Here is a 22,025-nt window from a genome sequence, read left to right on the forward strand (position 1 = left end):
AAATCTGGCCGTGGTAGAAGAGGGGTGGAAACTCGTGGGATGCGGAGAGTTGACTGAGGGGCTCACCACGACCTCATACGCACGGAATTAATCTCCCACGCAGCCGAGAGTGTGCGACCAGCGAACAGAACGAAGGACACCAATGTTTTAAACTTCAAAAATGTTGTTCCAAATAGCAGCATTTTTATGTAAGTTTTAAAATCTCAATGTGGTCATTTATTGCAGAGCATTTTACAGGGCTTTCCTTGAGTTTTATTTTTAATTCTCGTTTTGCGACGTGCAGGATGTTACATCTGTGTAAACAACTTTGCCTACTAGGAAAAGTCACAGTAGTCGTTGGCTACATTTAAAACGTGTTACATCCCTGTCTTGGAGTTGTTTAGTAGGCTATTTTATGATATCCATCCATGCTAAAACGGTATCGTTGTTAAATGTTTTGACTGTCCTGATTTCAAAATTTGTCAATGTCTGAAGCCTAAAGGGAACATTCAGACAATTTATTACTGGTTTCTGTATATGATATTTACCCCAGTTTCAATAAATTTTCACACGAGATCGGTGCAGTAGTTTGGGAGCCTACATGTGATTCCCATTAAAATCAAAGTAACGCACTGAAATATTCGCTTTTTAGTCGTTCCAATTTTTAGAGTTTAAGCTATAAAACATTTTTTGTTGGCGAGAAAAAATGCATTTGGAACAGAATCATTTTCTGTTTGGGATATGTCCCTGCCAGCTGAGATCTTGTACAAACAAGATGCTCTACCGACCATTTCAAGTCTTTTCATCAAATCTATTTTCTGCTGTGCAGTTGTGGGGGTTTGCGGCCTCGCCCAGGTACTCCCGGAGTTCAGCGACGTCTGCACGGAAGGAAGCTGCTACCCCGCCACCGGTGACCTGTTGATCGGTAGAGCTCATCAGCTCTCCGCCACCTCCACCTGTGGACTGTTGCATCCTGAGCCTTTCTGCATAGTCAGCCACTTACAGGTAAAGGACCCACACCCACCGAATATAGAGGGAGCAGCGCAACCCGTTATTTTTAAGGATTATACTTTTCCAAAGTATGTGGAAATCTCCAATTCCCTACCTCAGTGCTATGCATTGAAATGTGTAGGTTATACAGTTCGGTTATACAGACCTACATGAGAATGAGTAATGAGTAATGAGTAATGACTGAAACGTAACTAAATCAGTGTCTTGTGCCGTAAAAGAAAAAAGCACAAATAACAAAAATGGGTACTTGTAAAAGATATTACAGGAATGCTCACCCGCAAGCTGTGAGGAGTGGGTAACGGAAAAAACATTGGGGAGGGTCGGCTAGCCAGTAGGCCTACTAGTGTGAAGCGAAGTAGTGTAAGGAAAGAGACGATGTAGGCTACTGGGATTAGCAACCTCATGAACAAAGTAGTCTTGGGGAACGCCCTCCCAAAAAGTAGAAGAAAACTGAATAATTGCTTTATTACTTTTGTTGTTGGTCTCCTTTTTCCCCTCAGTAAATGAATGATTTGTATCAGAATTCACATCCTGTGGGTGAATTGGTATTCTGGTTCATAATAATAACCAACATAACTACTGTAGGCTTTACATTCCTCCTCCTGTCTTTTGGAGCAGGATGGCTTCCAAAAGCCCTGAGGGTTCTGTTTCTAAACAATAGTTTCTTTTCAGACAAGTTTGTTACATTTTTGTTATTTAGTGTGTGCATTCTGTTGAAGGGGCGTTAAGCCTTCTGTAACATTTCAGTGTGAGAGAGGTGAAAACTGCATTGGAATACACGTATCCCTCTGGACTGTCTAGACCACTTCCTGGCTAGCTCAGGGAATCTTCTAGATTTCACTGAGCTCCAGAGTGCTTGATTTTAAAACTTCAATAATGTCTGTTCTATTTGCTGGCTAAGAATTTGACAATGCATCCTCAAACAATCAAGTGTTTTTTGATATTGTAGGCATGAATACCTTTTACATATTTCAAGTGTTTTATGCTGTTGAGTGCTGATAATTCCAACGGATGTCTGCGGTTCAGGCCAGTAGGACTGCATCTTCAGTGGTTTGATTCAGACATCTATGAACAAATGCCAAAGCAAAACTAACATTTTGTACTGCACTGATAGCAACTGGACAGAGAAAGCCCTCCCCCTGCTCCGCAGATTTCAGGAATGCCTGGTGATTGTATCAGTGTCTGAAATGGCTGAGTGTTGCATTCAAGGCTTATCCAACTCCAATGAGTGACAAAGCTGATATTGCCCTGGTCGAAGGGCCTCAGCCCCAGGGTAACTGTGTACATCTATGCGTGTGTGGAGTGGGGTGGTGGAGGTGTAGGATGGGGTATTGTACTTGAGTCACATTGACCACAAGGAACAGTAGAAACCTGTTCTGTTGAAGGAATACGTTATGTATAAAGGGGGCTCCCAATTCAGGGGGAGAAGTCCTCCTTATAGCAGTTCAATCGCTTTAAGCGAAGCAGTGGAAATCTCACAATGTGCCTGATTGCGAGCAGCCAGAGGAGAGCTCTGTGAAGTGTGTGGAACATCTGGGGCACAGACGACCCTTTGTTCCTCTCCAGCTCCAGAGAGTGTTGTTCATTTCAGGGTGGGGAAGGCCTTGTTTGCTCAATCATTAATTACAGTGTCGGGAGTCACACACATCCTCATGAAAGAGTGTTTTGGGGTTAGATAATTGAGCATTGAGAGGCCTACAAGAGTCTCCCCAGTAATGACATTTAAGGTAATCTTTGGAATTCAACTAACTAACATGTAAATTCTCTGTGCTCCTTCCCCCCACTCCCGTCCCCCAACCACTCCTCTCTGTAGGAAGAAAAGAAGTGCTTTGTGTGCGACTCAAAGGAGGTTTATGATGAGAAGATGAACCACACCACCAGTCACAGCATTGAGAATGTGGTGACAACGTTCGCCCCCAACCGCCTCAAAACATGGTGGCAGTCAGAAAATGGTGAGTTCTCATGAGAAAAAGAGAGACCCACTAAAGTGCGCTATTTGACTCCTGGTTGAATTAAAGGTGACTCTCACTTCAAATGGCCCAACTGTCCCTTTAATCAGGCTATTAGTGTCAAGTGAGGTGCAGTTCAAAGTAGGCCGTAATGGCTAACCAATTAAGATCAGGACCTACCTTTCCACTTTGAAATTAGAAGGTAATCATTATCCAAGCAGCTCTCAAAATACCAGCTGTGCTATGGCCCCACAGCCACCATGTTATTAAAATGAAAAGCTGAAAATGTAGGAAGATGGGAAGAAAGGTGAAGAGACGGAAACCATAGCTATGGTTTGGCAGCCATTTTGGTTGTAAACCATCTTAAATGAGTAGTGTTGGGAATGTGGTGCTTTGATGAAGAAGGAGTGCAAAGTTGAAGGAGATGGTGGGAACAGTTCTCTGGGAGAAGGAAAGAAGTGACTCATTCAGTAACAGGCTGCCAGGGCCACAGATGGTCCTGGGAATCCGGTGGGATGAGGCCACAATTCCAGGATTTAGATCCAGGATTTAGGAGATGGGCTGCACTGGGAGTCCCATCAGCTGTCTCCCAGCTGACCTATTCCTCAGAAATGAGCGTGCTAAGATCGATTTACTACAGATGTGTGTGGCGGAACTACAACAAAGTACAGTTACAGTATGGCCTCCTTACGTCACGTTATCCTGTCAGTTTATTGATGATATATTTTCTTGCGGCTTAACGGGGTCTTATGGTATTTGCTGTCAACATCCCAACAGCTCAATGGTTATTGTGAACTGTAGTAGTCTTTTTATTATCATAAAACAACCAAATGCCTGATTTCCCATTGACATGTCATGGCAGAGCTCCTCCTGCTGTGAGTTCTAGAGGTTTTTTGAACATCTGTTTGGCAGCAGTGTGTTTCTTCAATACTCTTCCTGTTTGGCGTGAAGCTTTGCTGGAACAGAGTGGTGTGTGTGACTGTGATAGATATAGACATTGTTTAAATAAAATGATGGTATTGAATTGTAGCTGCAGGGAGAACTGGTCTCAAAGAGTTAAAGCCCTCTTATTCTGTTCTGCGGGAAGAACACTGTGATAAGAGTCCCGTGGAGCTAATGGTCACAGTGTTTTTCTTGGCCATGGAGCTGTGCTCACACAGATGGTTCTGTTTCCTCCACGCTCCCCCCCCTCCCTCCAACTCCCTGCAGGTTTTGAGAATGTGACCATCCAGCTCAACTTGGAGGCAGAGTTTCACTTCACCCACCTCATCATGACCTTCAAGGTAACCATGGCAAAGGGTCAGAGACTGAGCGGTAGGGGGGTGGAGATGCAGGGGTTGGGGGAGTCGGGATTAGTTAGCACCCCTGTGTAATCTGTGGACCCCCAGCTGTGTCTGAGACAAAGGAATGCAGAGTGTTGTTCTACTGTCTGGGGGTCCTGTGGTGAGAGTCTGTTCAGGGCTTTCTCAGTGGAGACTATTGGTTCGGAAAGTGAAATGGTTAGCAGGAGTATTTGTGTTCAAATTCCTGATGAGCTACGCCTTTAAGCAAGGTGCTTAACCTATTCACTCTCTACGGGGAATATTTCAAGTAAATGCAGGTCATCCTGGATAATGGTGCCTGCTAAATACCATAAAAGAATAATGTATTTTTTTCTGCAGTTATATAAGATATAATGCTAAGGCTAGTTGGCATTGTCTGCTGTTCTGAGCAGACAAAGGTGCTAAATCATGGTTGTCATTTGACAGACTTTCCGTCCTGCTGCCATGGTGATTGAAAGGTCAGCTGACTTCGCGAAGACCTGGCAGGTGTATCGCTACTTCGCCTACGACTGTGAGTCGTCCTTCCCTGGAATCTCCCAAGGGCCAATGAAGAAAGTGGACGAGATCCTCTGTGACTCGCGGTACTCAGACATCGAGCCCTCAACAGAGGGGGAGGTACATGCTCTCATTTGTGTGCTTTTGTGTATAAGGCAGTGTGGCATATTGTTTAGGTACTTTACCAGAAAGGATGTCAGTTCAGATCCCAAATGGTAGACTGTGTCTTCCAGCACTGTCTTTCCTGAATAGCATCTGTAAGTATCCAGTTTTACATTATCATCATTTTTAGAGGTTAGGTAATTAGGTTGGATAATTTGTAATAGTGACCAATACACATCAGTAAACCCAGGTAAGGGCAACCACTAAGCAATGTATATCGTATGTCATATAATAATGCTTAGAGGGTTGTGAACAGGAGTATTGTTAATGTTCAGATCTCCTGCTTTTATACCTCTTAATACCATCCCATCCATTTGATCCATTCAGGTCATATTCCGTGTTTTGGATCCAGTCTTCAGGATTGAAGATCCCTACAGCCCTCGAATCCAAAGTGAGTGGTTTGTTGGAATATGACGTCACTGGTCTGAAGAGTGGCCTAGCGTGCACTTGGGAAGCTGCACTGTATATGCAAGGCTGGTGGTCTGAGAAATCATCCTCCTGTTTCCTGGTACCTTGGATGGAATTTCTCTTGTGTGGGAGTCTCTCTCACCACCTGTGAAGTCTGTGGTTCAGCGCAAAGCTGTTTATGGCTCCTTTCATTCCGCTGAAGTGAGAGCATCACAAGTCTGCTGAGGAGGTACACTTGGGCCATAGGGGCACAGCAGAAAGCAGGTGTGCATGAGGTGGTCAGCCTGTGGGCACACCACCACAATGACTTCTGTAGGCTGCTCAGGTTAGCCTGCTTTGTTCTCTTAAGTTTAATACCAATAATAGCCGATGCCCAATTAATTCTAAGCCTACATTTATACAAAGGTGTGTGTGTGTGTGTGTGTGTGTGTATATGTATATGTATATGTATATGTATATGTATATGTATATGTATATGTATATGTATATATGTGCGTGTATATATATGTGTGTATATATATGTATGTATATGTAATGTGTGGTCACATGTATTCATGCGCACAGGGGGGGTATGTGGACTCATGCAGCTATGGACCCTTTCTAGTCTATTACCCACAGGGCCCTGGGAAAGGCTGAATGTAGTAGAATGGTGCTAGATGCTACCTAGTTTTTAGATAAACTAAGCATTAGGTACACCTTAGTGGTAGGAAAATGGCAAGCATTGTTGGTCTGAATGGCTTCTCGTTGTGTTATGTTAGTAAACTCCCCCACCCTTCATAACCCTTTCTTCCAGACCTGCTGAAGATCACCAACCTGCGTGTGAAGTTCACCAGGCTGCACACATTGGGAGACAACCTGCTGGACTCCCGCCTGGAGATCAAGGAGAAGTACTACTACGCCGTGTATGACATGGTGGTGCGTGGAAACTGCTTCTGCTACGGCCACGCCTCCGAATGCGCTCCTGTGGACGGCTCTCAGGTCGCGGCAGAAGGCATGGTGAGTCACGCTTGTTTTAGTCTTAAAATAAAATTTTAACATCTTTTTTTCCTACCCTATTGACAAATCCTGAAATGTAGCCTCTCATTGGCAATATTGTTTTATTGTATTCTATTTTATATCTATTACACTGAGCAAAAATCACACAAAAATAAAATGATATAAATGATTTAAGTGTAATAATGAGACTAAAATACTTGTTGAGATTGATTGTTGTGTAGTGTCTGGATGTGTGCAGTGCAAGCATGCTTAATTGTAGCCATACTTAGAGGGGTAATATTATTGACATGGTTAATTTACAGTTTTATTGCCACAAAGTACACATAATGTCACGTGATGATACCTGTTGTATTGATGTGAACTTTTAATTGTATTTGAGGAGACCAAAGATTATTTTCCTTCCTCGGTTGGATAACATTCTATTCTACTCTATTCTATTCTATAATACTCCAAATTACCCATTTACTACCTACAGTTGGAAAAGTGGCCATATATAGCCTGAGCCACTACTGTTTACTCTACACACTTCTACTGGAATCCTAAACAAATGGTCTGTCGCATTGGCAGACAGATTCCAGATTGATCCAGTTGTGTCTGGTTTACCATGATGAGCTGTTACCAGTGAAGCAGACCCCAGGTGTCTGAATGAGAATGAGACATAATAATCTGACAGTGTGCTCCTTGCTTCTGATAGTGTTTTTAAATAGAGGTCAGATGAACTCCAAACAAACTTTGACCCACCAACCACTCTCAAATGATATAGAGTACAATAGACAGCAACTTGTATGTTATCTTCACCAAATGGATTTTGAGTTTGTTTGCAGATTTCATTTAATTCTGGCCAGATGTGGTTACTTATAATTTCTCAGAATTTTTTCCATAGCAAGTCTATGTGTTTTTCAGACCTCTAGTGTATGTGTCTGTGTGTGAATTGGCATGCATTTGCGTGCACGTGTGTGGGAGAAAGAGGACAGGAAACGCAGGAATTCCTGTTTAGTCTCTGCTATTCTTGTTTACCATTTTGTGTAAGAAAATCTGTTTTTGTGCAAGTTTATTTTGGTATAGCCTTCCTTCATGAAACCAGGACAAATATTTGTATAGTTCATCTCTCTGTCCTTCAGCTGAGAGGGTGATTCCTCTGGGCCTGCCTGCCTTCTGCACTACACTGCTCTTACATGATGCTAATCTTTCAGCTGTAGCCATGGCTGTCAGAAGGCTGGCATTCATCCACCAGCGTAATGAAGACCAGACCAAAATTTGCCTGCAGTGTAAACGCTCCCAGAGTTTTTTTCCCTCCTCTTTTCTTCAAAGGCTTTTTCAAGCTGCCTGTAGAAAACATTTTTTCCTTTGCTGTAGCACCTTCGTTCTTCACATTTGTTTGTGAAGGGCTGTGTGTCATGGCTGGCAAATGCCGATTTCTCCAGGCTTGGCAGTGTTTGTTGTGGTGACCTTAAAAGCACTGGAAAGCATTTCTCCAGGGCCTGTGATGGAGCTCTGCTTTAGTCCTGTTTTAGAGTTTGCACCATGGTCTGGGCTTTCGGCACACACAGTTTACTGCAAGCATGCAGTGATTGAATGCACTTCGAAGGCAGTGGGGTTTAAATAACATTTCCTCCAGGGCTGTACTTGCAATTACATACATATGCCAGATGTTGGGCTCATCTAAACCAGGCCTACTTTGTATATGTATGCTCTGTGGTGTGTGATTTAGATTGGTACACATAGTGGAGTTACGACTCCCATGTGGGGATGTATGTAGAAATGCATTACTTGCTTCCTAGCAACATTACGAAATGAGTCTTCTTGCCAACTGATTTTCACTCAATGCTCCAAATGTCAAATGTTCAAATCACCAAAAGGTATGCAAGTGTCCCTGCTTGACCTTGTTTTTACCTTGCCTGACCCTCTTTGTGTATTCTTAGGTTCATGGCCACTGCATGTGCAACCATAACACCATGGGACTGAACTGTGAGAAGTGTCAGCATTTCTATCATGATTTACCCTGGAGGCCAGCAGAGGGACGCAACAGCAACGCCTGTAAAAGTATGTTATCGTATTTATTATATTAATTCTACGAACATGTATGCAGTGTAAGAAAATGCTTATTTCTTTGAAGGTACTTCTATGACATTCTAATAATTAATGTTTTTTAGCAGAATTTCTTTCAACTGTGTAAGAACTACCACCATAAGTATTATACCACTGTGTGTGGCCACTTTGTGGTATATCACCAAGACCAGCCTGTGAATATCTTCTGTAGTAAGCACCTGGAAGTGCATGTGAAAACACATGTATAGTGACTGATTGTAAGTCCTTGTATTGTGTGAATCCCATGCCCTCTGGGGCATATTCATTATACTTTGTAATAAGTGCAGCTGTGCCTTGTGACTGTAGTTTGTAGCAATCCCTGTGTGTGGATGTGTTGAGTGACCGTGGATTGTATCAGGCCCTGTAGTGTGTACGGATGTAACACTGAGCTCATCAGGACATGACCATCTCTGCCACAGAGTGTAACTGTAACCAGCATTCGGGCGCCTGCCATTTCGACATGGCCGTGTACTTGTCATCGGGGAGCGTGAGCGGCGGTGTGTGTGAGGACTGCCAGCACAACACCGTGGGACACAACTGCGAGCAGTGCAAGCCCTTCTACTACCAGCACCCCGAGAGGGACATCCGCGACCCCTACATCTGTGAACGTACGTACCCCCCTGCCCCTCAGCCCCACCGCCCTGTCTCATTCCCTCATTACCCCTTTGATCTTCTCTCCGACGTTCAGACAGAGAGCCACCTGGGCTTTCAAGTTTTATCTGTGAGAACAGAGCCATCGTCTTCTCCTACGGCACACACCTCCTTCTTAAGTTTCACCCTCTTTGTGTGCGAAAGTTTGGTCTGGATGTCCGCTAAGGTCTGCCGGCGTCAGCTTTGCGAAGACCATTGTCTCACTTTGGCTGATGATTGGGGGCTGCTGATGACATCTCCCTGCAGTTAGAGGAGGCAGACCCTGCCTTTATCTGATTACCATCCTGAACCTGTTTACACAAGGCTCACCTATTCTTAGTTAATTCATTTTGACTTGATTTTGTTATATGATTGCAGTGTCATTCACCAGTTCACATAAAATTATTTCAGTTCTAGCAAAAAATGTACCTGAAGTCACTCTTATAATAAAAAATATTTAAGGAATGCTTATCAGTTTGCTACAGAAAATCATTTACACAAAGTACACAAAGGCACCATAATGCTACATTTAGACAGTTCGGTGGTAAAAAGGAATGTGCTGATAATGGGTGTTCCTTGCTGTAATCTGAAGGCTCATTATTTAAAACAATAAACAGCAGTTACAGAATGACAGTTACCCGGTTAAAGTAGAGTCTCGTCTGTCTCATTAGCTGAGCTAACAGTGTTTTTCCACCTCCGCCCTCTATAACAACACGCCGCGCCTGGGGTTTCACGGGTCGCGGACTGACTTGTTTTTCCTCCCCGGGCTTCCCCTTCCTCTCTTCAGCCTGTAACTGCGACCCCGTGGGCTCACTGAATGGCGGGATCTGTGACGGGATGACGGACGTCTCGGCCGGTCTGATCGCGGGCCAGTGCCGCTGCAAGCCCAACGTGGAGGGGGAGCGATGCGACCAGTGCAAGCAGGGCTACTTCGGCATGAGCGAGGACCCCCTGGGCTGCCAGCGTGAGTCTGCCCCCCGCCTCTCTACCACCAGAATGAACACGAGCTGCTCTTCCGCTCAGCGCTTCTCCTCCTGCTTCCTGTGATACTTTTCCAACAGAAAACGTGTATCTCGTACAATTAATGGATCATCCAGAAGCAACAGCAGTGATTTCCTGTTTTTCTTCTTTCTTTTTTTTTATTTTTCCCCCCAGCATGCACATGCAACCCTCTGGGTACGGTTCCAGGAGGAAGTCCCTGTGACACGGTCACAGGAAACTGCTATTGCAAGCGTCTGGTTACCGGCAGGAACTGCGACCTGTGTCTGGTATGTGGCCTTCTCCTCATATCCTTGTGCGCTGGCTTACTTTAATGCAGTTAGATTCGTTGCACAAATAATGGCATTTCAAAAAGCAGATTTACAAAGTTCCTTCCTCTTTACCAGAGGGAAATGGCTACTTTGTTGCCTACAGCCTATGTAACAAAGACTTTCTGCAAAGTGCCCACTGCAACTCTGAGAAAGATTGTCTATTGGGACTTGACCTCAATAAACTTCACCCAAGCATGACACAACTGGCATGAAAGTTGCAGAACCCCCCCCCCCTTCTCCCGGTGAGGTCGTTAATAATGTGCTGTAACGAGTAGCTCTTTTTCCACAGCCACAACACTGGGGTCTCAGCAACGACATGGATGGCTGCCGGTCATGTGACTGCGACCATGGAGGAGCCATCAATAATGAGTAAGGCCACTGTTCAGCCCACTGGTGCATGCTTATACCTGTCTCTTCCTGCTGTCCGCCTGAGGATATTGTTTCTTTGCAATAGATTGACAGAGGGACACATACACATGCACTCTGCAATGCTGTTCAATATTAGATTATGTCAAATACAGGCGAATGCTCAATAAGTGAAGCGATATCAGACTGGTACACTGGCACTGCAGTGATGTCAGGCTAAATGACACAGCAGGGAGAGGGGGGCACTGGGTGTGGGGAGACTGACGGTTCCTCTGTGTTCTCCCCAGCTGCTCCGCAGAGACTGGACAGTGTCGGTGCCGAGAGCACATGTTCGGCCGACAGTGCAACCAGGTGGAATCAGGCTTCTACTTCATCGCCCTGGACCACTACACCTATGAGGCAGAGGACGCAAAGTTTGGGCCTGTGAGTAAACCCCCCCCCCCCCCCCCCCCCCGAGATGATCTTTGTCAAGTCCTGTGAATTTCCACTTTCTTTTGGGCCTTCTAAACTTCACCCTGTTAACGGTCTCTCATCAGGGAGTGACGGTAGTCCAGAGACCTTACCCTCAGAATCGCACCCCAACCTGGACTGGAGTCGGATTCGTGAACGTCCCAGAGGGCGAGTATCTGGAGTTCAGCATTGACAACATCCCGCAGTCTATGGAGTATGACATCCTGATTCGCTATGAGCCTCAGGTGAGGAACAGAATGCTATATTTAATTATTGATTGAGAGTAGAGAGTTCAGAACCACCATCATCATTCATCACGATTCATTGTTTGTGTGTCTAGTTGCCTGACCAGTGGGAGGAGGTCATGATTACAGTTATAAGACCCAGCGTGATCACCAGTGATAGCCGTTGTGCCAACACCATGCCAGAGGATGATAACCAGATGGTGTCCCTCCATCCTGGCTCAAGGTAATATCCTCTCTTTGCCCAGTTTTTCCTTCACTTATCCTGCTGATGTAAGCATCTGGAGCTTTACCACTGATCCCGTCTGTTCTGGTCTTTCAGGTACATTGTCCTCCCGAGACCTGTGTGTTTCGAGAAGGGGATGAATTACACCATTCGTCTGAGCCTGCCTCTGTACTCTGCCCTGAGTGATGTACAGTCTCCCTACACTCTGATCGACTCTGTGAGTTTGAGACATAATACCGGCTTTTCTTCAAAACCACTTGTGACGCCTAAATGTCCACTTTAAGTTTACAGATGTCAGATACAGCAGGGTTTTCTTGGGGAATCAAGTAGGAAATGCTCCATTTTATCTTAGTGGATAGGGGAGTGATATCCCAGTAGTCATGGGGTGATATTGTGGTGCAAGTGATTTAAGAGTTCTCCTGCTCCGCCAGATCGTGCTCATGCCTCACTGTAAGAACCTGGAGATCTTCACCGGGCCAGAGGGTGGAGACGTGGTGACCAACAGCGCCTGGGACACCTTCCAGCGCTACCGCTGTCTGGAGAACAGCCAGAGCGTGGTGAAGACGCCCATGACTGACATCTGCAAGAACTTCATCTTCAGCGTGTCTGCACTCCTGCACAAGGGGGCTATGGGTAGGAGCCTGTGTTTCTGTTGCATTCTCTTTACGTCAACTCAGCATGTCGCTCACATGACCGGCATTACTGCTCCTTGGGAAACTAATTTTTATCTCAGGATTCACATCAGTCACACGAGTAACATCCCTGTAAGCCATTCCAGTCAAATGATTTTCCGTCATACGATAGTCTTTTTGAAGCCCATGTTTAATATGACTGCAGAGCTGCTTAGCTTCAGGTCCAAGTATGAATTCAAGTGTTATGTTTGTGTGTTGTGTATTCTAATTATTGTATTAGAATAGCTTATGACTTATTTGTTGAAGGTCACAACTCACAGTTAAGGACAAATGAGCTATGAGATATAAATGCTAGTCTGTGAACATTTATTTCTGGGTCCAAACTACCAGTCATGACACTTGGCTACCTGCATGTAGCAGTCATAATTGGAGGCTTAATGTTATCATATCTATCATTACTGTAGCCACTGCCCTGCCTGTCAGTCACATATCCCCTCCTCCCTTGGTTTTATACGCAGTTTGGTTTTAGATTAGTCATCTCCGGTCTCCTCTCTTTTGCAAGTTTGCACATGGTGCTGGGTACCAGATTTGTGTGTGAGACAGGAACTTTCCCATCTGTGCTGTAAATCTTCAGTACAAACACGTGTTTTGGTCACACTGCAGCCTGTCTTTATTCTGTCAACTGAGATAGAATTGTGCTGAAAGTGGTTATGGGGTTCTGTAATTGCAGTAGGGCGCAGGGTGACTTGGTGTCATGGGTGACTTGGTGTCAGTGGTGGTTATTTCAGAATTTCTTCAGACCTGCAGGTTTTTCAAAGAAAGTTCAGAGTCCTTTGTTGAATTCCTGTGATCTATGGCAAGGCTATTATCTTGTCTGCTGCCATTAGAAATGTATTTTTCGAGTTTGAGGTCAGCTTGTGACGATGCGGGTGTTCTCTCCTGTAACGTCATAACTTCTGTTTCTACACAAAGCCAGTGTGGTTTGGGGAAAACCTCAGAAGGCCTGAGGCATTTGATCTTCCGCCAAAGATGCATGCTCAGTCACGCCACTCAGGAAGCACCTGGGGGAGAACTAACAGATCTGAGACCAGCTCCCATCATTAAAACCCCATCATCTGCAGACCTGAGACTGATCTTACCCATACAGTCCCCAGACCGGCTCACATTGTTTGTTTAAATACCCCCTTGATTGTGATTTTAACCCCCACAGACCTGAGACCTGAGTGATGTCTTCCCATTGCTTTTATTTTCTTGTCCAAGAGAAGAAGATCGAGTGAGCTGTAATGAACTGTAGAGAACAATTTCATATGGAGCCAAAATTGAGATTGAGTTGCTATATTTCTCAAGAGTAAAACCTGAGAATCACACTCTCTTATGACTCTGTGCAGGCTGATGGTCTCGTTTTGGTCCCTGGGAAAAATCTCTGCAAGTTTTCCTGTCCTCTGGGAGTTTACACCAGATTGCTTAAATTTACACCAGATTGCTTAAAACACCACAAGCATCTCAGACCGGAGATCAGCTCACAGTGGAATGCTGTGGACCCTCCCTTCTGTGGGGGTGCAGACATGGGGCCTTTTGTTAGTCTTTTGTTAGCTTGTCAGTGTCATGAAATAAGGTACTTGTTAAGGAGATATTAAGGTAACTCCGGGACTCCCAAATGAAAAATGTCTTTTGTGAGACTGACTGTGGACACAGGCAGTCAAGGTCATAATGTGGTCTAAATCAGTGGTCTGTTCTTGTGTGATGGAACTCCCAATACCAGTGTGCCTTTGTTAATACTGAAATGTGTCGATTGATGTCTCTCTCCTATCTCCCTCCCCCACCTCTTTCCCTCCCCTTCTCTCACCCCCACCCTAGAATGCCAGTGTGACCTCCAGGGCTCCCTCAGCACCGTGTGTGACCCGAGCGGGGGTCAGTGCCAGTGTCGGCCCAACATAGTGGGCAGGAACTGTGACACGTGCGCCCCCGCCACCTTCCTGTTTGGCCTCAACGGCTGCAGACGTGAGTTTGGAAACATTTTTCCGTTCAGGGCAGAAGCACTGGTTAGCTAAGATGCAGAGAAACTGGTACTAGTTAGGTAGCAAGTTTGTTTTGGGAGGATAGAACCACAACCACCTTTCCATTGTTTATTCCAGTGTCTGGATGAATTATACATTTACTATACATATATACATACATTGGTTATTGTGAAAGTAAACAGGATTAAACTGGAAAATAATCTACTGTGGTCCGAAGCTATATTGGGTGTCGACATTTTAAAAACGTCTGTGGCTAGACATGCACTTATTCAGGCATTTTTGTCTTTGTTTGTGTACCTCATTCAGCCGGTGTATACTGTAACCTCAGATACTGCTAATTCTAGCTCAGGCATCTCAAACTCCGGTCCTGGGGGACAGTGGTATTTTTGTGGTTTCTTTTCAGTGCAGCCAATTTAGACCTTTGAAATAAGGTATGTGGGCTTTTGCCAATTAATTACTTGAATTACGCACTAGCGTGCTGAGTCGTACCGGACCAGCAGATACTGCAGACCACCAAGAGTTTGAGATCTGTGACTTAGTTCCTGAGCCCTCTTGTCACTCCTGTAGATCAGCTTGGCAGTCTATGCTGTGCCAGCGCATCTCACTCAATTCTCATTGTTTATTAGCAGGCTGCCGTGTATCTACTTAATCATGTTAGTGTTATGTCAGTGATGGAGTGGGAGCCATGTACTGCTATAACAGCAATGTGAAAATGAGATGGCATACTTTCTCAGTGTGTGAATGGCACCTCAAGCGTGACCCGTGCATGCTCACAGTGTGTGAACCTGTGTTTGCGTTCTCTGTGTTCCTGAAGCGGAAGTGTGTGTTAAACCCTTCCTTCGATGGTCTCTCTCTCTCTCTCTCTCTCTCTCTCTCTCTCTCTCTCTCTCTCTCTCTCTCTCTCCGAACGGCAGAGTGCGAGTGCAACCCTCAGGGCTCAGCCAGCGCGTTCTGCCAGCAGGCGACGGGCCAGTGTGAGTGCCTCCCGGGGACCTACGGGCGCCAGTGTGACCGCTGCCTGCCCGGCCACTGGGGCTTCCCCAACTGCAGGCCCTGCAGCTGCAACGGTCACACGGACCACTGCCACCCCCAGAGCGGAGAGTGCCTGGGCTGCAGAGACCACACTACCGGGCACAACTGCGAGAGGTAGTGTTCCTCTGGAGATACCCCTTAGACAGGGATGGGCAATTTGGTCCTGGAGGGCTGGTGTGTATGCATGGTTTTTGTTTCCACCAGTTACCCTGGCTAAATAGGCTAATTGGCTGTATACACCAACGCTGGTGAATTAGATCACCGTAAAACGTTTGAGATGGGGACAAAGAACATGATTCATGCGCTTATCAAGCAATGTAGCTAAAAAGGTCAGATGGTGTAAATGCTCAGGCCAATTAAGTAATTAAGGCCAGAAGTTGGCATGAAAAGGGATACAGACCTCGTTGCTCACCTCTGGTGGATATGAATGTGCTGTGTGAAGGCCTTTGAGCTTCCGCTTCTGCCCGCTGCATCCATCTGAACACTTCTTCCTGTAGGACATAGGACATATGGAGAGTGTAGAATTATATGGTTTGTAGATGCTATGTTGAACAGATATCAAGCTTTGGAATGCCCAGCTCTCCTCATAGCATTGTTTTATGGTGCATCTGTTAGTTTGAACATGTTTCAAGTGTTTCATTTTGTATGGCATGTTTTATGTCATATGTCTTGCAATCACAATGGTCAGAACCATATACTTCAGTTTTCTCCCAAGCTCCAGAAATCTACAAATGCAACGTCAGTTTAAGGCAAGAAATAAACTCTCCCTTTATGTAGATGACTAATTACACACAAAGAGGAAGAAAAGAGTGCCTTATTAATTTAGGTAATATGTAGTCTTACATGTTGACTAGGTTGTGGAACAATAATGGAGGTGTTGCTCAGTGTGTCGAGTAATGAACGCTTAACACTGTTGGGTGAACTGAGGCTGTTCCCTGGAAACTGAACAGTCTTCTCCAGATATGCGTGGCACTTCAGTGACCGCTCCGAATGTTTCTCACCTTAAATGATCGTGCTCCCCTTCCACCTGCAGGTGTTTGGCTGGTTACTATGGAGACCCAGTGCTAGGCTCTGGAGACCACTGCCGGGCCTGTCTCTGTCCAGATGGGCCAGGAAGCAGCCGCCAATTCGCCGGGGGGTGTTACCAGAGTTCCGAGTCCTACCAGGTGTTCTGTGCCTGCAGCCCGGGATACAAAGGTAGCAGTCGCCTTCATAACTTACTGTATATAACAGGCTTTCAGCTGCTGCAGCCATTTACCTGTGGCTGATATTCTTTTAAGGTAATGGATGTTTTTACTTCTTTTTCTGACTTGCAGCTCAAAGCAGACACGGGGTTATACAGGTTCACACTTCGGTTAAATTCAGATGAGATATGCTATTACATGGTGCAGTATAGTATAATAGTATAGTATGTGCATACGCTATAATTTTAAAAGGACCCGTTTCCCCTGCAAAAATGTACTCGTACAGAAAGTTAATATTCCAAGATACCCAGTCATTTGTTTTTATATAAAAACACAGGTACAGGCACATAGATGCTGACATCTCAGTATTATCTGACGTCTTCCAGACAGTCTGTTTCTCTGGCACGCTTGCAAAATCTTTCATCCTCTCCTGCTCATGAACTTGCTCCATTCTGTTTCACTCAATAACTCAGTTCCGTCACTTTTGTCTTTAATTCAAAGCACTTGAAAGCATAGCTAGACAGTGACATGACGCCACAGTCAACAAGGAATTAAACTGCTGAACTGATGTCTCCCAGACAAAAAAAAAATCAATCTTGCTCTCGTCCCCTCAGGTGCCAGATGTGATGAGTGTGCTCCTGGTTACTATGGAAACCCCCATGAGGCAGGCGGGCAGTGCATGCCATGCCAGTGCAACAACAACATCGACATGCTGGACCCAGGGTCATGTGACGCCCGCACGGGCGCCTGTCTCAAATGCCTGTCCCACACCGAGGGGGAGGGCTGCCATCGGTGCAAGCTGGGTTACTATGGCAACGCACTCACCCAGAGCTGCAGAAGTGAGTCATGCCTATAGCATCCAGCTTTTAAAGAGGGCTCGAATGGACAGAGGTCAAATTGCCTAATTAAAAAATGCATGTTTTTAAGTTTGAGGACTTTTTATGTGACCTAATTTTTATTGAGAATAACTTCACTGACACATACACAACATTTTAAAGTTACATGACTGATTTAAAAACTGTAGAAAAACTGTAGGTTTTATTGTGTACCATACCTTTTGTTCAGTGTTTTCATTCTTTGGTTCAATGCATACAACGCTGTGACTTAGGAGGGATCTCTGAAGACATAGACGTTTTTGGATAAGTGGGGGCTGGCAAGGATGTAATTTGAATAATTATTGCATATAAGCAAATACTATTTTTGTTTGTGTACAAAGTCATTTTTATCCGTTGTCTGAACTGAACATGAGCGGTTGCTATTCTGTTCTCCAGAGTGTGTGTGCAACCACCTGGGCACAGCGAACGCCACCTGCCCCTCCGTGGGACAGTGCCACTGCGAGATGGCCAGCGGGCAGTGCCACTGTCTGCCCAGCGTGGTGGGGCAGAACTGCGACCGGTGCGCCCCCGACACCTGGAACCTGGCCAGCGGGACGGGCTGCGCGGACTGTGACTGCGACCGCGCCCACTCCTTCGGGACCTCCTGCAACGAGGCAAGCCCCGGTCTCCCGTTTCGGCTGTGTCATTTAATGTGCCAAAGCAGGAGGACTGATCTCCTCTGGAGCCATGTTCATAAAGCATCCCAAAGCAGGAGGACTCCTCTAGAGCCATGTTCATAAAGCATCCCAAAGCAGGAGGACTCCTCTAGAGCCATGTTCATAAAGCATCCCAAAGCAGGTGGACTGATCTCCTCTAGAGCCATGTTCATAAAGCATCCCAAAGCAGGAGGACTGATCTCCTCTGGAGCCATGTTCATAAAGCATCCCAAGGCAGGAGGACTGATCTCAGATCAGTTTCCCCTTGTCCACAGCCAGACCTTATCCTTTATGAGCAGGCTAAGCTAATCCGAAGTCAGTAGAACTCGGCACCATTTCACAAAGCAACTGGATAACTGCAAGTAAAACGCAATAACTTTAAAAGAGTGGTGCAGTTCTTTTTGCTTTGGTCCAGATTTGGGAGGGTTCTTAAAAAAAAATGGAGTACTCCTTCAATGTGCAAGATCCATCTCTGTATAAATATTTTTTTTAAAAGATTGATTTGTAAGGGAAAACCCTTCAGAGAGTGTAAATATCTGTTGGGATGGCAGACGGTGCTGACTCAGCATCTTGCCAGACTGTACTCATCCTGCCTTTTTACTTTAGATTTTTATCTACTTCCTCTGTTTAGGGTTTTACAACGATTTGATTGTGAGAATTCTGGCACGGCATATTTCCTACATTCCCCCAGTCACAACGAAGATGGGAAAACACGCAGCAGCCACTGGGAACTGTCTGGAAGTGTGCTGTGTGTGATGTTGCTTTTGTGTGCGATAATGCATTGTTGTGTGTTTTGTGATAACACAATGTGTTTTGTGAGCTAAACGCTGTCTGCTGTGAGAGAGTGTAGCAGTGTGTTTTGTGTGATTAGACAGCAGTATACACTAATTGAGCCTTTTATTAGGTATTTATTTATTTATTTTAGACTTATTTTTTACTTCATGATCATCTGCTGGTGTAGCCTATCCACATAGAGGTTTGACATGTTGTGTGTTCAGAGATGCTCTTCTTCATACCACTGTTATAATATGTGGTTATTTGCTTTGCTGTCTCCTTCCTGTCAGCTTTGACCAGTCTGGCCCGTCTCTAATTAATACCACGTTTTTGCCCACAGAAGTGCTGCTCACTGGTTGTTTTTTGTTTTTCGCACCATTCTTTGCAAATACTGGGGACTGTTGTGCGTGAAAACCAAGGAGATCAGTTGTTTCTGAGATAGTCAAACCACCCTGTCTGGCACCAAAAATCATTCTACGGTCAAAGTCACTTGGATCACATTTCCTCCCCATTCTGACATTTGGTCTGAAAAACTGCTGAACCTCTTGACCATGTCTGCATGCTTTCACACATTTAGTTGCTGCCACATAATTGGCTGATTAAATATTTGCATTAACAAGCTGGTGTACAGGTCTACCTAATAAAGTGCTCAGTGAATGTATGTTTGTGTGTGTATTAAGACTGCAGTGCGTTCTCTGTGATACAGTGTTAAATTCTGCTATAAATCAGTATGTTCTGTGTGTTACAGCTGACAGGACAGTGCTCCTGCAAGCCAGGATTTGGTGGTAGAACATGTCGGGAGTGCAGAGACTTGTTCTGGGGAGACCCGTTGGTGAAATGCAATGGTGAGTTACTTTCTTGCAGTAATTGTTTGCTTGGCAGAAGCCATTTTCACATATTTGGCATATTATCCATTTCTATGGCCTTTTTCATTGGGCAGCTGGATCCAGGCAGACATTCCTGACCTATATCAGCTGCGCGCAGGAGGGTTACTGGTGCTTTCAAACTATGTGCAGATTTGGCGAGCAGCTCACTGGTCATTATTCCTCATTCCTCATTCCTCATTCTATGTTTGACGGAAGTGCCCCTCAGCCGGAGTGTTGTCATCATGTCCCGTGATGTCACAGGTCTCTGTGTGGGTGGCATTACTGCAGCAAGGGGGGGGGGGGGGGGGGGGTAAACAAAAGCTCATCTCTGTGTCACAGCAGTCAGTCATCAGCCCAGTTCACTGTTGGCTCTCCGCCTGAATGCAGTGCTTTACAGTGCATTCTGTTGCTTTAGGTGAAAGGGTGGAATGGAAAGACTGGTCCCCCTAAGAAAACAAGGATGGCAGTCTCCCTAAGACAATGGCTCACATTCCTGCTTTGTGATTTCACTCCATTTCACTCATAGTTCATGTGCTGAACTATGAGTGAAGGACACAAGCAGCAAATACATTTGTTACATGTAAAATCTTGTTCATTTCTGCAGCTGATAAAATCATTGTGTTGCAATTTATGGAATTTGAGGATATCAGCTGCCCAATATTAATGAAACAACCACTACAATTGAATAAATAGAACTGAAGCAACCCAGATTTTATAGTTCTCTCATAGCATAGTTTTCATAAACTTTTATCGCCAACTTCAGAGTGCTCGAAGATGTATAATCCCACGGAGACACGCTTCCAAGTGTGTTGTCGTTACGCTTTTAAACACAGAGTATGCGAGCGCATAATGAATGTGTTCCAGAGGGCCTGCTTACAGTGAAGCCCTTTAAAGATTACCGTGTCTCGTTCCCAAGCTAAACAGATTCCTCTGGGGAAAGAGGCAGTTCAGCTGTGGAGTGGGGCACCCCCGTTCCCTTCCCAGGCCCGGTGCATCGCGGCGGATTGAGTCCAGATGTGCTCTCACTCCCACCCGCCGCGCTTTCCGCTAGCAACGTGCGGCGGATCTGTCCGAGCCTCACAATATACGCTGCGGGTGACAATGCGGCCCTGTGTTGGGACGGGCGTTCCATGGGGGTGACCCGTACAGTGCACGTCAGCTGGCAGAAAGGACCGCTTTGTTCCTCTAATTACCGAGGCCCCTACTTGCAGACCCCTCTGCCCCAGGGAAAAGGTCAAAAGATACTGTAAATGCTCTGCTGAATTCCAAGTATCCATTTGTTACATTACAACAGAACATATCTGTGTGTGTGTTATAAATTGATTATGAATTTGGTATACTAGGGTACTATGCAGATTGCGTGCCGTGTCATAAAGAAGCCTTTTTTGCCGTTCGACCCTAAAGACACATTTTGTCCATTGTGAGGTATTCTCCGTATTGCATTTATAAAACGCTCTTGAGGAACTGGAAATGGCCGTTTCCTGCAAAGGAGATGGTTGACCGATGTTTATTATTAGATTTTTCTTGGGCATACCCTTCCTGCTGATGTGAAACCAAGTTTAAGAAAACAAATCTTTTTCAGCCAGCTCCCCCAGGAGTGACTTGCATTGCTCTCTCTCATGTTAAATCTTTCACAGTAGAGGCCCTCTTTCTCTTGGTCTAGATCCCACTTACTGTTTTTACTGAGGGATATGTTGACTGAATCATGGCATTTTTTCCGGAGAGGCTGCGTGTCTTCTCACAGTAGAGGAAGATCCCTGCTGACTGATGTGTTGACTGTTGTTTAGAGAAGTGGAAGAGAACAGGAAGACAGCTGTTGTTTCTCTGGGATCACATTACCCTTTCATCTCTCAGTGTTTGCTTACCCTTAATCGGGTGAGTTTTTCACTGTTAAGGTTTTGACTTTTAAATTCACTTTTTACATCCTGGTCTTGAAACAATGACTTCACTGTTGAAGTTGCTCTGCTGGAGTGTCTTGAATTAGTTATTTTGTAAAATAAAAAAATAAAAATTTGAATCTTCTTGAACTGTTTTAAGGACACATAACAGGCCCATTGTTTACTGGCCCATGAGGTAGGTTGTAAAATGTGTCCCCATAAAGGGAAGGGAACTTCAGAATAGAACTGAACATAGCCTGAAGTTACTTGTTCCTTTGTCCTATAACCAAGTTACACCTGCCCTGCTTTGACTTCTAAGGGTTGAAATCAATCTGGGCCAATCATTATGGGCCAAAATGTGGGCCCATTCTAAAAATATTCATCCTACTATGTAGGTTCTGTTATGGAATCATGAAAATTACAACCATCTTACATTGACTGTGACATGTGGATCTAGTTTTAGTTTGTGTCAGGATT

The 22,025-nt window shown here is 45.1% G+C and overlaps 1 protein-coding gene across 1 annotated transcript in view; it reads left to right on the top strand.

The window, feature by feature from the left end:
* The window catches only part of lamb1a (laminin, beta 1a), a 29,949-nt gene continuing 7,924 nt past the window's right edge, over window positions 1-22,025 (top strand). The window contains exons 1-23 of the mRNA XM_061250859.1: window positions 1-188; window positions 809-984; window positions 2,804-2,942; window positions 4,149-4,222; window positions 4,688-4,876; window positions 5,246-5,309; window positions 6,120-6,322; window positions 8,245-8,365; window positions 8,830-9,018; window positions 9,828-10,004; window positions 10,196-10,308; window positions 10,640-10,719; window positions 11,004-11,139; window positions 11,253-11,411; window positions 11,507-11,634; window positions 11,731-11,851; window positions 12,066-12,267; window positions 14,124-14,267; window positions 15,199-15,430; window positions 16,350-16,513; window positions 17,115-17,339; window positions 17,772-17,989; window positions 19,554-19,650. Coding sequence (XP_061106843.1) covers window positions 161-188; window positions 809-984; window positions 2,804-2,942; window positions 4,149-4,222; window positions 4,688-4,876; window positions 5,246-5,309; window positions 6,120-6,322; window positions 8,245-8,365; window positions 8,830-9,018; window positions 9,828-10,004; window positions 10,196-10,308; window positions 10,640-10,719; window positions 11,004-11,139; window positions 11,253-11,411; window positions 11,507-11,634; window positions 11,731-11,851; window positions 12,066-12,267; window positions 14,124-14,267; window positions 15,199-15,430; window positions 16,350-16,513; window positions 17,115-17,339; window positions 17,772-17,989; window positions 19,554-19,650 — 3,379 coding nt within the window. The 5' untranslated portion in view covers window positions 1-160. The remainder of the gene's footprint in view (window positions 189-808; window positions 985-2,803; window positions 2,943-4,148; window positions 4,223-4,687; window positions 4,877-5,245; window positions 5,310-6,119; window positions 6,323-8,244; window positions 8,366-8,829; window positions 9,019-9,827; window positions 10,005-10,195; window positions 10,309-10,639; window positions 10,720-11,003; window positions 11,140-11,252; window positions 11,412-11,506; window positions 11,635-11,730; window positions 11,852-12,065; window positions 12,268-14,123; window positions 14,268-15,198; window positions 15,431-16,349; window positions 16,514-17,114; window positions 17,340-17,771; window positions 17,990-19,553; window positions 19,651-22,025) is intronic.

This window comes from Conger conger, chromosome 8 (genome assembly GCF_963514075.1).
Source record: "Conger conger chromosome 8, fConCon1.1, whole genome shotgun sequence".
Taxonomy (NCBI): domain Eukaryota; kingdom Metazoa; phylum Chordata; class Actinopteri; order Anguilliformes; family Congridae; genus Conger; species Conger conger.